Here is an 18,225-nt window from a genome sequence, read left to right as displayed (position 1 = left end):
AGGGACCAAAATGGTAGGGACCTCACAGAAGCAGAAGAGATCAAACAAAGGTGGCAAAATTATACAGAAGAACTATACAAGAGCGAGCTTAACATCCCTGATGACCACAATGGGGTAGTTACTGACCTGGAGCCAGACATCCTGGAATGTGAAGTCAAATGGGCCTTAGGAAGTCTGAGCAACAATAAAGCTAGTGGTAGTGACAGCATTCCAGTTGAACTATTCAAAATCTTAAAGGACGATGCAGTAAAAGTGCTACACTCAATATGCCAGCAAATTTGGAAAACTCAACAATGGCCACAGGATTGGAAAAGGTCAGTTTACATTCCAATCCCAAAGAAGGGCAATGCCAAAGAATGTTCAAACTACCGCACCATCGCACTAATTTCTCATGCTAGCAAAGTTATGCTCAAAATCCTACAAGCTAGGCTCCAGCAATATGTGGACCGAGAACTTCCAGAAGTACAGGCAGGATTTCGAAGAGGCAGAGGAACTAGAGATCAAATTGCCAACATACGCTGGATCATGGAGAAAGCTAGGGAGTACCAGAAGAACGTCTACTTCTGCTTCATTGACTATGCTAAAGCCTTTGATTGTGTGAAGCACAACAAATTGTGGCAAGTTCTTAAAGAGATGGGAATACCAGAGCATCTTATTTGTCTCTTGAGAAATTTATATGCAGGTCAAGAAGCAACAGTGAGAACTGAACATGGAATCACTGACTGGTTCAAAATTGAGAAAGGAGTTCGGCAAGGCTGTATACTGTCGCCTTGCCTATTTAACTTGTATGCAGAGCACATCATGAGAAATGCGGGATTAGAGGAGTCACAAATTGGGATCAAGATTGCAGGGAGAAATATCAACAACCTCAGATATGCAGATGATACCACTCTAATGGCAGAAAGTGAAGAGGAACTAAAGAGCCTGTTGATGCGAGTGAAGGAGGAGAGTGCCAAAGTTGGCTTGAAACTCAACATCAAGAAAACAAAGATCATGGCATCCGGCCCTCTCAATTCCTGGCAAATAGAAGGGGAAGAAATGGAGATAGTGACAGATTTTATTTTCCTGGGCTCCAAGATCACTGCAGATGGGGACTGCAGCAAAGAAATTAAAAGACGCTTGCTCCTGGGGAGGAAAGCTATGGCAAATCTAGACAGCATCCTAAAAAGCAGAGACATCACCCTGCCAACAAAAGTGCGTTTAGTCAAGGCTATGGTCTTCCCAGTTGCAATGTATGGCTGCGAAAGTTGGACCATAAGGAAGGCCGAGCGTCAAAGAATTGAGGCTTTTGAACTCTGGTGCTGGAGAAGACTCTTGCGAGTCCCTTGGACTGCAAGGCGAACAAACCAGTCAGTCCTAGAGGAGATCAGCCCTGACTGCTCTTTAGAAGGCCAGATCCTGAAGATGAAACTCAAATATTTTGGCCACCTCATGAGAAGGAAGGACTCCCTGGAGAAGAGCCTAATGCTGGGAGAGATTGAGGGCAAAAGAAGAAGGGGACGACAGAGAATGAGGTGGCTGGATGGAGTCACTGAAGCAGTAGGTGCAAACTTAAATGGACTCCGGGGAATGGTAGAGGACAGGAAGGCCTGGAGGATCATTGTCCATGGGGTCGCGATGGGTCGGACACGACTTCGCACATAACAACAACAACAACAACAAGTCTGAACATATTCCTTGAGGTTTGGAAGCAGGGCCTCAAAAGGGTGTAATGCTTCTGCAGCCACCTAACCAGTCACATAGCACCCCCCTGACTTATTTCAGGTTAAGAAAACATTGCAGAGAGGTGATGAGGTTGCCAGATTGTTGTAGGTTCATGTTCTGGAATTCGACACTACCTAGGTGTGCATAAACTTGACTAGCGTCAAGATTGCTTTGCACAGAGACCTCCTCTAAGGGTTCCAAGCTTCCAAGTGAGGCAATAAACCCACACCAAACCATGAACTAGCATCTGTTTATTACAGAATGCAATGGGCTTTACTATTAGTGTGTGTGTGTGTGTGTGTGTGTGTGTGTGTACACACACACAAACACACATACTGAAACATGGACATACATTTCTCAAGAGTCATAGTTTGCAAAAAGTGGTTCCAAACACATCATTTGGTTAAAAATATATTCTTTCCCAATCTGTGTTCCTTTTACCTGCCTGCCATTGACTAAACCACCACAGCTTCAATTTTTATTTACTTTCCTACACCAATTTATTTACTTTCCTCCCACCAATCTTGTGGCGCAGAGTGGTAAGGCAGCAGAAATGCTGCCTGAAGCTGTCTGCCCATGAGCCTGGGAGTTCAATCCCAGTAGCTGGCTCAAGGTTGACTCAGCCTTCCATCCTTCCGAGGTCGGCAAAATGAGTACCCAGCTTGCTGGGGGGTAAACGGTAATGACTGGGGAAGGCACTGGCAAACCACCCCATATTGAGTCTGCCATGAAAATGCTAGAGGGCGTCACCCCAAGGGTCAGACATGACTCGGTGCTTGCACAGGGGATGTGCAAGCCTTTACCTTTTACCTTACACCAATTAATTCTCCAATATCTATACATAGTCCACTGACAGATCCTCCTGGTCTTTTTCTATGTGATTTCTGGACTGTGGGGTACTGAAACAAACCAAACCCCAACGATTAACAAATAATAGAAGATTCTTCTTTTAATTAGAGGATCAATACTGGCAAAGTGTGGATTGAAGCTTTCCAAATTTGAAAAAAAAATATGGCGTAGCTGCTCAAAACGGTTTAAAAATGTATGGAAAGAAAAAGTAAAAAGTATTCCATATATTTGTCACTTCTACATTTTAAATTTCAGCATTTCAAAATCTGTTTTTTAAACTATTTCTAGGGAGATAAGTCAGGTCTTTAATGTACTTTTGGTGTTTGTATTTTAGAATTTTGCTCTCAATTTGTTGTAAAATCCCCTCCTCTCTACAAACAGGATAATTTATTTATTATTTATTTATTTATTTAGATTTATATACCGCCTTCCCCGAAGGCTCAGGTGATAATAGTGATAATTTGACTTGGACAATGATGCTCATATGTGGGGCTCATGCTCCATGATTTAGTCAGCCTATTGCACCAAACACTTCTCCTTTAAAGCAGGAGATGGACAACACCAACTTGTGACAAACTTGGAAGCAGATTGAAACTTCTGTTTTCTACCAAGCACAACATGACATTAAAGATCACTTTTGAGTTGTTTGTAAAACAGGGCACTTCAGGGGAAGAGAGCTTGTGTGCTCAATAATATTCTATTTTAGGCACCAAGGGCCATTTGCCCCTAGCCAGTAGTATCACTCCCAACTTCCAAGAAGATGAGTCAGCAGCAAAGGGAAATTTTCAAGATGTCAAACCAATTCCATAAGCAAATCCAAAACTGGATGTGGCAAAACAAGGCAAGACAGATGATCAGTTTTTGTTTACCATAATGATCATTTTTTTGCTTACCATGATGCTTAATCTTATCATTATGCCATTCATTACAAAAGAACAGGTGAGAGGAAAACACCACTAAATATCATAACCATGAGGAAAAGAAGGCATTGTTCAAAGCTAATTCAAAGTGGGTTTATTACTAAACCATGTAGTTAGCATACACAGACACAACTGCATTTCATATCTAAAGACATTAGCAAAGAAACCTCACTCCCAGTAATTCATCCATATTACACAGCAAAGCAGTAATGTGCAACTGAACTGAGCTAACACATACCTTTCCTATGTCACTCCTGAGCTATATGCTACTTAAGTAAACCATACTGCACATATAGTTCAGCATAAATATAACATTATGCTTACCAATTAATTTATCCAACTATAGCACATTTTAGAAAGCCCCTGAATCATTCCCATGAGAAAATATATGCAATACTTTACAATATATACTTTTAGAAAGCTAGTGTCCTTCAATTCATAAATAGGCTGAGACCCAAGAATCTAGAGCCAAGAAAGGGAACTGCATTACTTGTGTTGACAAGTAAAGCCCATGTAATTATATTGCAAGTGAAATATGGATTTTTAAATAAGGAATAATGATCCCTATATAACAGGTGGCCTGTCTTTTCATCCTCTGTGCAAAACCCCATTTCCTGCCCAACATCTTGAATAGATTATATTCCGAAAATCAATGTATTCAGAAGGTGCAATGATATCTGTATAAATCTTGGTTTGAAATTTGCTTACCAAAGTTTGTTTGTTTTTTTAAAGAAAAGTTTGCTGCGGAACCAATTTCTATAAATTACGGAACTATTTTGTGCTCGGTCTTTAAAATAGGAATAGGGGTGGGGGAGAACCACAATAAACAAGTACTTCCAGTATTACTTTGTTTTGTATTGTTGTACTTGTCCAGATCTGGATACTGCTCTAATGCTTCTAGAAATTTTTCATGTTCCAAACAGATTTTATTCTTAAGTATAGTCTTCTAACTGCTGTTTGGTTTCATAAAACACTTCCATTTTAATTAGGAGACTGGTTTTCAAGTTCTTTTTCTTGAAGGGAGCCTTTCCTGCAACAACTTCCACATGTCAACCATGGAAACAGTATATTATTGAAAGCACTTATGGCATACATATTCATCCTGTAGCACATTTACGGGACCATTGACCTGCATAAGATTAATGCCTATTGCACTAATATAGTACAAATGAATACATGTATGTAACTCACACAATCCTTATGGATTTTGTTCAGATACCCCGGGGAAGGGTAGATTTCTGATGTCACTCCCAAACAGTCTCTACCTACCTACTACAGACAACTTTTGAAATTTTAAAAATAAACCACTTTATGATACATATATAAATAGGTCTGGAAGCTTCTTGAGTCAAGGAGTGGCACTGTATGTGAGGAAAGGGCTTACCTGTCAGGAAAATCTAGTGAAGGAGAGCATATCTACAGTGGAAAGCATCTGGGTGAAAATAAGCGAGGGGAAAACAAACAGTGTGGTGGTTGGTGTCTGCTACCGACCACCTGACCAACGAGAGGATGTGGATGCTGCACTTTGTGAGCAGCTTGAGAAAATATCCAAGCGGCAGGACCTTGTCATCATGGGTGACTTCAATTTCCCAGATGTGTGCTGGGAAACAAACTCTGTGAAGCGTCCTCAGTCATGCAACTTTCTGACCTGCCTGGCTGACAATTTCATTTATCAAATGGTAGATGAACCCACAAGAGGTTCAGCCACACTGGACTTAATACTGACCAACAGGCAAGAGTTGGTGAATGAGGTGAAGGAGGTGGGGACCCTAGGGGGAAGTGACCATGTCCTCATAGAATTCCATTGGAGATGGGGAGGCAAGGAAGCTGGTAGCCAGATGCAGATGTTGGATTTTCGTAGGGCAAACTTTAATAAACTCAGAGACATGATGAGTGTCATATCATGGACGAGAATGCTGGAAGGGAAGGGAACATGTGAAGGGTGGGTGCAACTCAAACAAGAGCTATTGCATGCTCAATCAGTGACTATCCCAGAAAGACGAAAACACTGCAGGAGTTCTAAGAAGCCTATTTGGATGAACAGAGAACTTCAAGAGGAACTAAGAAAGAAAAGGAAAATGTTCAGGAAATGGAGGGAAGGACAGAGCTCTAAAGAAGAGTACCTACAGGTTACTAGACACTGTAGATCAATCATCAGAAAGGCCAAATCTGAGAGTGAGCTAAGATTGGCCAGGGAAGCCCACTGTAACAAGAAAAGGTTTTTCAGTTATGTGAGGAGCAAACATAAAGTAAAGTAGGCAATAAGCCCACGGTTGGGTGCGGATGGACAAACTCTAACGGAGGATGCAGAGAAAGCAGAAAGGCTCAGCGCCTATTTTACATCAGTTTTTCCCCACAGGTCAAAGGGTTTAGGCACATCTAGAGATGGCAGTGGCCAAAAGATAGTGTCTGGGTGGCAGGTTGACATGGACAGAGAGGTTGTTGAGAGGCACTGGATGAGTTCAAATCCCCTGTGCCGGATGAAATGCAACCAAGAGTGCTCAAAGAACTTTCCAGAGAACTTGCACAACCCTTGTCCATCATCTTCAGGACCTCTTTAAGGACCGGAGATGTCCCGGAGGACTGGAAGAGAGCAAACGTTATTCCGATCTTCAAAAAAGGGAGGAAGGATGACCCGGGAAACTACAGACCAGTGAGTCTGATCTCTGTTGTGGGGAAGATAGTGGAGCAGATATTAAAGGGAGCGATCTGCAAACATCTGGAGGACACTTTGGTGATCCAAGGAAGTCAGCATGGATTTGTCTCCAACAAGTCCTGTCAGACCAACCTGGTTTCCTTTTTTGACCAAGTAACAGGTTTGCTGGATCGTGAAAATTCAGTTGATGTCGTTTACTTGGATTTTAGTAAAGCTTTTGATAAGGTTCCCCATGATGTTATGATGGATAAATTGAAGGATTGCAATCTGGATTTTCAGATAGTTAGGTGGATAGGGAATTGGTTAGAGAACCGCACTCAAAGAGTTGTTGTCAATGGTGTTTCATCAGACTGGAGGGAGGTGAGTAGCGGGGTACCTCTGGGCTCGATGCTCGGTCTGGAACTTTTAAACATATTTATTAATTATCTAGATAAGGGAGTGGAGGGACTACTCATCAAGTTTGCAGATGACACCAAATTGGGAGGACTGGCAAATACTCCAGAAGATAGAGACAACGGGATCTGAACACAATGGAAAAATGGGCAAATGAGAATAAGATGCAATTTATGTAATTATGTAATTAATGTAAAGTTCTGCATCTGGGTCAGAAAAATGAAAAGTATACCTACTGGATGGGGGATACACTTCTAGGTAACACAGTGTGTGAACGAGACCTTGGGGTACTTGTGGATTGTAAACTAAACATGAGCAGGCAGTGTGATGCAGCGGTAAAAAAGGCTAATGCCATTTTAGGCTGTATCAACAGGGGCATCACATCAAAATCATAATATGTCATAGTCCCATTGTATACGGCACTGGTCAGACCACACCTGGAGTACTGTGTGCAGTTCTGGAGGCCTCACTTAAAGAAAGATGTAGATAAAATTGAAAGGGTACAGAGGAGAGTGACGAGGATGATCTGGGGCCAAGGGACCAAGCCCTATGAAGATAGGTTGAGGGACTTGGGAATGTTCAGCCTGGAGAAAAGGAGGTTGAGAGGGGACATGATAGCCCTTTTTAAGTATTTGAAAGGTTGTCATTTGGAGGAGGGCAGGATGCTGTTCCCATTGGCTGCAGAGGAAAGGACACGCGATACAACGATATAGGCTAGATATCAGGAAAAGGTTTTTCACAGTCAGAGTAGTTCAGCAGTGGAATAGGCTGCCTAAGGAGGTGGTGAGCTCCCCCTCACTGGCAGTCTTCAAGCAAAGGTTGGATACACACTTTTCTTGGATGCTTTAGGCTGATCCTGCGTTGAGCAGGGGGTTGGACTAGATGGACTGTATGGCCCCTTCCAACTTTATGATTCTAAGGCTTACTATATCTACTTGAAAGGAAAACAACCCCCTTATAATCTTATCCATAAAATATTTTATTATTATTGGCATAAGTGACTTGTATGTGAGTATAAAACAATCCCCTCTTTTTGTCTTGGATGACATTTGAAAAAAGTATTTTCGGCAACCCCTTGGTTTGTATGCCAATTATTTAGGTTTGATCACTCTGTAAGCCTACCCCTAAACAGTCAGTTTTGTATGTCAGCTCCAATTTGTTCACGTATTCAGAAGAGAAGACAATGCTCTACTTACGGCAAGGAGTACTCCTATTGCTCTCAAGCTGTGGAAATGCCATGACAGCAGACATCAGAAGCTGAACATTTTGTTTTGGCTCTTCTTTAACCATCTGGTCAGCCCAAACTACAACTTTCTTTCTCTGAATCAGCTGTTCAAGCTCCTTGAAGTCATTCTCGATGACACCATTCTTTAACCCTGCATTTTGCAGTGCTACGTACTGCTTTCTTAGCACTGGAAGTGAAGCACTCAGTATTCTGTATATTAAAAAAATCACAAAAATATGGTTAGAAATATTTCTAGGAGAAAACGGTATGTCAAGGATGCATTTAACTATCAGCTTTTGTGCTTCCTTTTTTGCCTTCTCAAAATGCCAGAGTGGCAACTGGATACTAAACACATTTTGCATCCTCTGTAGTCAACATAGCAATTCCACTCAGGTTCTTAAAGAGTAATGTGACCACCTTGTTCCCCCTGTCCCCAACCATCCAAATGGAGAAAGAACTCTGGAGAACAAAAAGTCAGAACAACCATAACAGCAGCAAGTTTACATACTACATAGTGTTATTTTGCTTGGTATTTATATAGGTATTACATGGTTTTTGATGTTGTTGTTTTTGCCTATGGACCAACACAGCTGTAGGTAGGTTAGTGTTGCAAAAGCTTTATTTAAAATGCTCTGTACATATGAATAGACCCTATCAAGACAAGTGTCAATAGCTACCTGCAACATTCACCTCCATAAAATCTTTTGATAGCTTACTTGAAAAAATGGAGACCATACAAACTGCTTCTCTTATCTACAGCTTTATATGGTGGTCAGTTTTGCACAACTAAAACTCTTTACCTCTTTAAATATATTTTTAAAGATATCACAAATATTTCAGGCTGTCTTCTTTAAACTTTAAACAGCCATCCCAAAAGTAGCCAGCAGAAAGCTGAGGAAGGTCCTCCAGGAAGAGTCTTCCCTTCCGCCTTTCTGCTGGCTACAGAGGGCCATGGCCAACAAAACAAAACAAACAACAATACAGCTGTGAGATCTCATGGGAAGAGACTTCCATCCCCCCTTTCTGTTGGATGTGGTCAGAAAAGGGTAAGGTATTTCAGGAAGGGACTTCCCTCCCATTTTTTTGCCGTGGCAAGCCATTATGGCCCGGCCTTCTGCTCCCCACAGAAAGCTGCGGGGAGCTAAACATAGGGTTTAAATGGTAAACATCCGCTTTCCGCTCTTCACAAATTGTCACAAACCATCATGAATTGCTCCAAAACCTGTGTTAGTTCATTCTAGTTCTCCACTCGTGAACTTTGGTTTGCAAACCAAACAGGCCAAAAGAGAGTGAGAGGAGAGAGCACTCTGCTAATGAGGGCCAACCAGTTCAAATTGCATGCAGACAACGGACTCACTACCTGATTGGCCCTCCCTGGGAGTACGCTGCTAATAGGGAGAGAGCATTCTGCCAATGAGGGCAAATCAGTTCAAATTGCATGCAGACAACTCACTCCCTACGTTATTCCCCCCCCCCCCGAAATATTTCCTCAGTAGATGGCCCTCAGCCAAGAAGGGCTAATAAGGAGGTGAGCTCTCTGCCTCCAAATTCCTGCTGGTTTCAGAGGTTTGCTGGGTTGAAGAGGAGGCATCCTCAGAGCATGCCCTACTGCCAATAAGTGTCCCTGGACTCCTTCAACTCAGGGGAGGAGGGGAGGGGGGGAGGAGGGAGTTGCCTCTGCACACCTTCTGGAGGGGTGGCTGTGGGAGGCCCCAAAATGCCTCCCTGCTGGCCCTCTGGGACCCATGACAGCCTCTGCCCTGGGAGTGTTTACTCATGTGTAAGTCATGTGAGGTTTGCAATTTGCAATCTGAGAACGGAGAAATGCCATGGGGATAACTATCACAGGCAATTCTGAAAGGGGAAACAAATGCTGATGTGGTGGGAAAATATAGACTTTTCCTTTTCCATATGGATACCACCTTGGTCTTACAGCAGTCTTTCCAAGACAATCACATCAAAGCAAATTTGAGACCAATGGCATGGAAGATAGGGAAACTGTAAACGTGGCATGAGGCTATGGGGATATGTGGAGTGTGGAGACAGTTTCCCAGTAGCACCTTTTCCGCTGTTCCCCTCCACCACAGCCCCACCATGCTCTGCACCTTCTTGGCTAGTGTGAAGTACTTGCCATTTGCTGCCTTCCTGACTACCAGAAAGTCAAGGGAAGCCACCTGGTTGTGCTCCGCCATGCACCCTTCCCCGTCTTCCTGGAAGACAAGGGAAACTGGTTGGGTGCGCTCCATCATGGTGTGTACTGCTCCCAGCCTACCTTGTTGCTGGGAAGCTGTGGGAGGTAAGCTGAGCATGCTCTGCCACAACACATGGTAATCCCCACCTTCCTCTATGATTGGAAGGCTATGGAGGCCGGGTAGGCATGCTCCACCATGCTGCCTTGACCGGCTCACCTTGCTAGCTGGCTGACCTTCCTTTTTTTCAACCCATTTATAAAATGGGCTTTGACCTTTGTGTGTGTGTGTGCATGCAAACACATGCGCGTGCACACACACAAAGACAGTGAGAGTGCATAAGCCTTACATAGGAAGGACTATCAAATATGGCACTGGAATACAGGCTTACTTTTCAGTCTGTTTATGCTGCTGCTCTTGGAGGGAAGCTAGAATTCTCATGTATTCAATCTGAGTCTTCAAATCTTCAACTTCCAGTTTCAAATTGCAGCACTGAAGATCTTTGGAGAGCTCCTTGGTGAGAGAAAAAAAGTGTTAATATTGGTGAGTTGTATCCAAAAATACATTTCTGAAGGGCACTTAAGTATTCTTAAGAAGGGCAGCAATTTCTTTTGATTTCTCCCCCTCCTGCAGTCCACCAAGACATGCAATTTAGTTCCAGGTGGGAGGAATGGGTGCTAGTTGACCCTTAGGAACAGCATAAGGAGCAAACTAGGGTTGATCATGGGAGGGGGGGGGGGGGAGGGAAACACTGAACATTTCAGCCTACTTTTAAGAAAGATTAAGTGTTATTAAGCCTTCAGAATGTGTATTTGGCTATAGGCCACTGTCTTGGAAGTGATAAAATAAATAATTTATTTCAACAGGTAAATTTGTTCAAAACTTTATCTGATAATGGAGATTACTAAGTAATCAAAAAGTGTATAGTTCAATCCCAAATTGTAATGGAGTGAGAAGGAGGCACACTTAACTGCTTATATATGTTGTTATGCTTCAAAGAAACAAGTGTTACTGTGGATATTAATCTAGAAGTATAGATATCTTGCCTTACAAAAAAAAAAAAAAACCCTGAAAGGTTGGAGTTTGTGTTGCTTCACAGAAAGGGTCAAAAATCTAAGCGACCTTTAACAATTAATGAGAAGACTGGTAGATTTTCCAACTGCTTCCAACACTCAACAAAAGAATGGGAGTCTTGCCAGAATATATATTCCAGTTGTAATCAGCAATCACAATTAACTAGCATAACTCTCATGCTTTGTATGTCCTAATAAATTATATAGCCTTGTCTGTGAGAGCCGGCATGATGTAGTAAATAGTTAAGAATGGTGGCCCCTAACCAGGAGAACTGGGTTTGATTGCCCATTCTTCCACATGCGGGCAACTGGGTGACCTTGGGTAGTCACAGTTCTCAGAACTCTCTCAGCCTCATCTACTTCACAGGGTATCTGTTGTGGGGAGAGGAAGAGCAGGTGATTGGAAGCTGCTTTGAGACTTCTTCAGGTATTGAAAAGCGGGGTAGAAAAACCTAACTCTTCCCAACCCTCTTCTATTCAGGGTCACATCATATGGCAAGAATGTGGCTCTTTTGATTATTAGAAATGTAGCTCTTCGTGAATCATGGAATGTGTACCACTGCACTGATGGATAATGGTTTACAGTGGAGACACAGAATGGCATTAGATTTCAATAATAATTTTTTAAAGAAAGACTCTAATGTACACCAAACTCATTTTGTCGATATCTGGTCTCCAAATTATTAACAATATATTTTTCTTCTCCTTTCTCACCAAATCTATTCTTTCAATACATTCTTCCATATATTCAAATTCTCAGAAAATTTCATACAATCTGTTATAGTTGTACTATTACATATTTTGGTGTGGAAATTGTTAAATATCTCATGGAAACTTAGAGGAGTAGTGAAATACACAAACAAGATGACCTGAAGACATAAATAGAACTATTGCAGAGAAAAAAGGAAATATTCAATTAGGTACAGAAATTATTGTTAAGATGACAACTAGGGTCATTTCATAAGTAGACAGCAGTAGTTTACAGTAGTTCAAATCTGCCTCCTGCTTTGAATTATTTTATTTATTTATTTAAATTTATAGACTGCTGTCTCTTCCAGAGTGGACTACCCCAAATGCATCCCTTCATTTCCCTGTCTCAAGCCAACTCCTGGAGTACTCTAAGAACCTGGGAAAACAACTAGTTCCCCTTTGTCTCCTGATGCAACATTGGGTACTGCCAACCCACACAGCAATTCCTAATGGCCCATTGCGAAGTCACACTTAATACAACAAAGAGAAAACTAGTAACTACTTTAAAAAGGTAAAGGTATCCCCTGTGCAAGCACCGGGTCATGTCTGACCCTTGGGGTGACGCCCTCTAGTGTTTTCATGGCAGACTCAATACGGGGTGGTTTGCCAGTGCCTTCCCCAGTCATTACCATTTACCCCCCCAGCAAGCTGGGTACTCATTTTACTGACCTCGGAAGGATGGAAGGCTGAGTCAACCTTGAGCCGGCTGCTGGGATTGAACTCCCAGCCTCATGGGCAGACATCTTCAGACAGCATTTCTGCTGCCTTACCACCCTGTGCCACAAGAGGCTCATAATAACTACTTTATTATACATTATTATTTCTTGAGTGGAATAAAGAGCATGTGCTCTTAACTTTATTGGATTTGACCATTCAAAATCTTTGAGAAAACAAAGCAGCTTACTTTAGGAATATGACCATCTTGCCCTAGGAGACGCATTTCATTTTCCACCCGATGCAACCAATTACTGTTCTCTTCAAAGTGTTTCAACTCCTCCTCCTTTTTTTGCTCCATTTGCAAACATCTCACTTTAAGTAAAGCAAGCTGGTGATCCCGTTTGTCAGTTGCCTGAAATACAACCAGTTTAATTGCTTGTGCAATGGGATAAAGCTTAACCCAGAACTAGATGTTGTGGGGCATGTGTTGCTACTGTTGAAAGAGCCTGACATCTCCTTCCCAGTAACATAAAACAAAATATGGGACCCCAGTGCCCCACTTTATTGGCTCCTCCTTGCAAATTCAGGGAAACTCTGCATAATGTTTCACACCAAGAAGAGGGAAGAAGAGGAACAGGCTGCTGGTTTTGATCCCCCCCCCTCTCCCCGAATCTGCTTTTTAATAAGCTTGGTTAAAACAATTCATCCAGGTTGCAGGCCAGAATCCAAAAAGGTTTCAGGTTGTGTATTCATAATTGTTTTTCAGAGTTCCTTTAGGGAAAAACATTGCTCACATGCTTCTCTTTGAACTTCAAGTTCACAAAGTTTGGCAATTAAGTACAAAAGCTTTCCAAAGGAGGGACAAAATAATCTGCCAATGCATTCATACTATTTTCTTTAACTTTCAGTTCTTGAAAAAAAATCTTTGTGGTTAGTTTTATAGGGAACACTCCCCCCTCCCCACAGCAATCCTTGCTATTAGTTTAAGAAAGTTAGAGCTATACTCCATTGAAAACAGATGTTTGGGAAAACCAACAAAAAATATTTTACAGCAGTCCTTCAAAGATTGCCACTGAGGGTTAAATGTACATATATGAGCCACTTGAGTCAAGTCATATGAAAAAAGTAATATGCAAACAGATGACTAAAAAATCTGCAAAAGGTCCAAAAATGTACAAAGCCAGCAAACAAAAGCTGTCTCACCCACTAAAGACTGGTGATTTTGTTGACAAGTCCCCTTTTCATTGTTAATGAAAAACTGTTAAGAAGCCATTAATTCTTTAACTGCTGAGGTAGAAGCATCAATGGTAGAATGCAAAAAACCCAAAAACAAAACAAAAACAAAAAACAGTTATGTTCCTGAAAGGTAACTGAAAGGTTGACTTGATGGGGATATACTGGCCAGAAGAGCAGAAACAACAATTTTGGGCAGAGTCAAGAAGAGCAACCGTTTAGAAGGAAGAAGACCTAGAATTAAACTAAATGAACAGTGGGATTTAGTGGCAGAGTGACAGGAAGGAAAGATCAGCTGTGAGCCCAGAAAGAGAGAATGAGGGTCAGATTAATGCAAGGGGCTTACTATGACAGCAGTAGCTAGAGGATCCAGCAACTTGAATATTTATTTTATTTCAGTTATATTTATATAGGAGCTAGCTGGGGGTATGAATAACAAGATAATACTGGCTTGATATAGCTAGTTGCCTAGTCAATATTTGATTGCAGAAGAAGATACTAGATCAGAACCATCAGATTTCATATTTAACAGTGTCATCTATAAATAGTAGAAAGGACAGTGAACAAACAGCCTACCTTTTCCACTCTCTCTGAAGAACACATCATTTCAATTTGTTCGTGGCACTGCTTTTGATAATGAGCTTTTAAGGCATTTTCTTTCAGTCGCAGTTCCAGCTTGAGGCACTCCTTTCTGATTCCTTCTCGGTTTCTGAACAAACATTTCAAAATTTGCCTAAACCTATCGACAAAATTTACAATAAAAAAGACACAGAGATATAAACACCATTTACCTTTTATTACCTTTTATAAAGAGCATTACAAGACAACGGTAAACAAAATTTTAAAAAATGAAAACATGTTGGAAGTCAAGGCTCATTTTGACATCACATGGCCATCTAGAATAAACCCTACACCCATGATTATACCCTGTTGTTTTCAGCATACGAAAATTGATTATTGTACAATAGATGGCACACTCTTGAAAAAGCTAGATTCAAGTGGGTGGGCGTATTGGTCTGAAGTAGCGCAACAGAAATTGAGTCCAATAGCACCTTTAAGATTCTTGTTCCATTTTGTCTGAGGAAGTGTGTATGCACACGAAAGCTCACGCCTTAAATAAATCTTTGTTGGTCTTACAGGTGCTATTGGACTCCATTTTTCTTGAAAAAGCTGTTGCCATCTTGAAAAAGCTGTTACCATGCAATTAAAGCTTTCAAGAAAAATAAAAACTGAGCTCTACATCAAGTCCCTCTATAGAGAGCATAGGCCTCTTGGAGAAAAGAACTGCACTGGATGCTATGTATTCCCACACTAAGGCGTGAATTGCAAATGAGAGCCATGAGCTAACAGCATGCCTGTTAATCCAAAACGAATCTCAAGAATGGGGATTTAGACAACAAGGAGTGAATGTGATACCTATGCAGTCTTAGCCTGAAGTGATTTTACTGATTGAGAAATAGCCATCTATAGCACTCTGGGGGATAATACAACCAAGAAGTGTTTTAACCCCAGGCTGCCAAAGGCACCACATAGTAAGCTGTGTGGCTCCTGGTTCACCTGTACCACCATCATCCTCTTCTAGACAAAGACAGAAGGCAAAGGTTGGTGCTATATTAGTTCCACTATCAATCTTCTTTGTACTGTTTTCTTTCTAACTGAATATAAATGATGTTGAAATGATAAAGTGGGGAAATTGCTGGCACAGGCCAAGAAATAATAGACTACTAGGAAAGATGTTTTCTAAAATACTGGCATCCCAGTATAGGTGAGACTCATGCAGGCCTCAGGTAGCTTGCACCAGCACCTCTCCCCTCACATCTTGAAAATGATAACACAAGCAGAACAATGAAAACAAGAAACTGAAGACAGACAAGGGCCAGGGATAAAGGGCAACGACAAAGTTTCAAGATGGGCTGAAGATGAGTCCTGCTCTGAAAACACTTGTTAACTGTTATACAGGACATACAGCCAGACAGTTAAAATCTGTTATTAACATAAACTCTAAAATATTACAAATTAGATTTCATATTTTTCAACTCTATGGCCTTCCTTGATCGCTTTTAGTAGAAAGGGTAAAAACTCTTCAATTATAGTATTAAAATGTTGGTTACCATGGAAAACTTATATTATTTTAAAAATGTGTTACAGAGTGTGGTTAATACCTATGATCCTCCCCCTGAGATCATTTCTATAAATCAAGTAATTGCAGCTCTGGATTTAACTATTCAAATGAGGCAAAAATGCATATAAAACTCCTCATGGTGTCCTATTTCAGAGAAAAGAGGTACAGCCATTCAAGCCAGTGTGGTTTACTGGACTTGGAACACAGAGCCTCAGATATGAAGCCCCACTCTGCCATGGAAACTTTTTGGATGACTTTGGTCCAGTTGTACTCTCTCAGCCTAACCTGTTTTACAGGGCTGTTGTTGAGAGGATAGATTGGTGGAATGGTGTTGTAAGCCAATGGGAGTCCCCAGCAGAGAGAAAAACAGACTAAATATCTAGTCTACTCTAGATACATTAATAATGCAGGTAAGCTTAGCATAAAAATACATTTCAGCTAACTTTTCTCATGGAAAGGTATTTTTAATCACAGTCATTATTCCCCTTTTGGACAGGGAAAGGATCCCCCTCTCAGTCACCACCATGGTGGCACTTTGGGGTACAATATTTAGTCAACTGATCAAACCTAGAATCCTGACCTCACCATACTTGCAAAAGATCTGCCATTTGTATACACAACAGCCATATCCTGCCTTTTGAACTCTTGTTGAAGACGTATAATACAATCCTGAACGGAGTTACAGTCTTCTAAGGCTACTGACTTCAGTGGATTCCTAACCACTACACCAAGCTGTTTAGGACCGTGCCTATAGGTGGCCACAGATGCCAGACAACCTCAGAATCTTAAATGGCACTGCATGGATTTCATTAGCCAATAACTTGCTTCCTTATGCCTACTGAAATAAAATATTCAGAATAGTCATACTTAAAGGCAATATCATCAAACTGATTAAGAACCTTTTTAAAAATGGCATAATCCATCCTCTCCCTTGGCATATATTGGGGCTAATGGAGCTGTCCCTTCATCTATATAAGTAGCTCTGACATGGTCTCAGGATGCAGATATAACACAAACACAGTGGAGCCAGGTACAGAAAAAGGTGATGTTTTTGCAAATCAGAGAAAATCTGTTTAAAAAAAGAGATTAAATATAGAGATTTGTTGAGGGTTACCACATGAGATCTTGAAAGCCATTTCGTATTGCCTAGCAACCGCAAACAATATCATCCATTTTCTCTGTGGTTACCTGGATAATTCAAGGTAGCTGCTTCAGTTTCATTTGAAACCTGAGGGGAGTGTTGGGAAGTGAAAACGAAGGTGCAGGCATGAGAAAAAGAAAAGAGGGGTGGAAGCAAAGCCAGAAAGGAAGAAAAACTGAACAAACTGGGGGGGCGGGGAGTGGTACTGGAAAGAAACAGCATGAGGTAGGGACCAGAGATAACAGATAGGTAGAAGGTGAAGGATGGTGAAAGTGAAGGAAGGAAGCAGGGGAAAAGGAGACGCTGTGCGGACCGTAACAGAAGGAAAAGTGGAGACAAGAAGACCAATTGGTGGAGGTGAGATTCCTCCCCCCACCCACTCTGGGTCCTTGTGCATCCTTTTGTTCCTTCTACTGCAGAACAGTAGCTTGCACATGTAATCTTGGTAAGAAACAGGGGCTGCTAAATACGACTAAGGAAGGCTGAAGAGTCTTCTCTTTTAAGGAATGGTCTGGACTACCATAATGCATTGCAAGTGAAAAATGCCAGCAGGGAGCTATTACAGCAGGGAGCCTAAGATTTCCTCCTAGACAGGCAGAAAGAGTGGCTTGTACAAGTGATCTAGGAAGTTCATACCTGTTTATTTCCACTTGTTGCTGACACATGTCACGATTCTCAGGAATAGATGCTTTTTCTAACTCATAGACTCTCAGTTTCTCTTTCAACATTATGATCTGAAACGAGGCAACAATGTATTCTGACAGAAATGGAATGTAACTGCTTTTTACTTTCCCAGTTGCATCTTAAATACAGCTTTTGAAATAAAAACACACATATCCAAGTTATTCAAATTCTACTTAACATGGTATATAAACACCAAATGTCTGTGAGTGTGGTACACAGTCATTAGACTTTCTCTTATTTAAGCTATATTTTAAAAAATACCTCAGCAACATTATTTAACTGTGACAGTGGCTGACCTACCTCTTTCTTTTGTTCTTCACAGATCTTAGCATACTGACTTATATGTGTGTCCAGACTCACAGTATTGCTCTTCAGCTGTGGAAGGAACAGAAAAATTCATACTCAATTCTTTGATACTTGCAAACCGGAAACAGCATAATAATTACATTGACACGCCATTACAGACTACGGTTATGCATGCAAAGAGAATAATAACAGTTGGGGTTTTTTTGTATCCTAAAGTCTCAAAGTGGCTTATAATCACCGTTCCCTTCCTTTCCCCACAACAGACACTCTATGAGGTAGATGGGGCCGAGAGATCTCTGGCTAAACTGTGATTAGCTCACGGG

At 41.4% G+C, this 18,225-nt stretch overlaps 1 protein-coding gene across 5 annotated transcripts in view; it reads right to left on the bottom strand.

The window, feature by feature from the left end:
• Positions 1-18,225, bottom strand: part of KIF18A (kinesin family member 18A) — a 58,098-nt gene that overhangs the window by 20,547 nt on the left and 19,326 nt on the right. For all 5 annotated transcript variants that reach the window (XM_077321969.1, XM_077321966.1, XM_077321970.1 and 2 more), the window contains exons 8-13: positions 17,897-17,971; positions 17,549-17,646; positions 14,226-14,388; positions 12,664-12,828; positions 10,328-10,449; positions 7,719-7,957 (exon numbers count right to left, since the gene is read on the bottom strand). In XM_077321969.1, coding sequence (XP_077178084.1) covers positions 7,719-7,957; positions 10,328-10,449; positions 12,664-12,828; positions 14,226-14,388; positions 17,549-17,646; positions 17,897-17,971 — 862 coding nt within the window. The remainder of the gene's footprint in view (positions 1-7,718; positions 7,958-10,327; positions 10,450-12,663; positions 12,829-14,225; positions 14,389-17,548; positions 17,647-17,896; positions 17,972-18,225) is intronic.

This window comes from Paroedura picta, chromosome 2 (assembly GCF_049243985.1).
Source record: "Paroedura picta isolate Pp20150507F chromosome 2, Ppicta_v3.0, whole genome shotgun sequence".
NCBI lineage: Eukaryota > Metazoa > Chordata > Lepidosauria > Squamata > Gekkonidae > Paroedura > Paroedura picta.
This window is presented reverse-complemented; position numbering and strand designations above follow the sequence as displayed.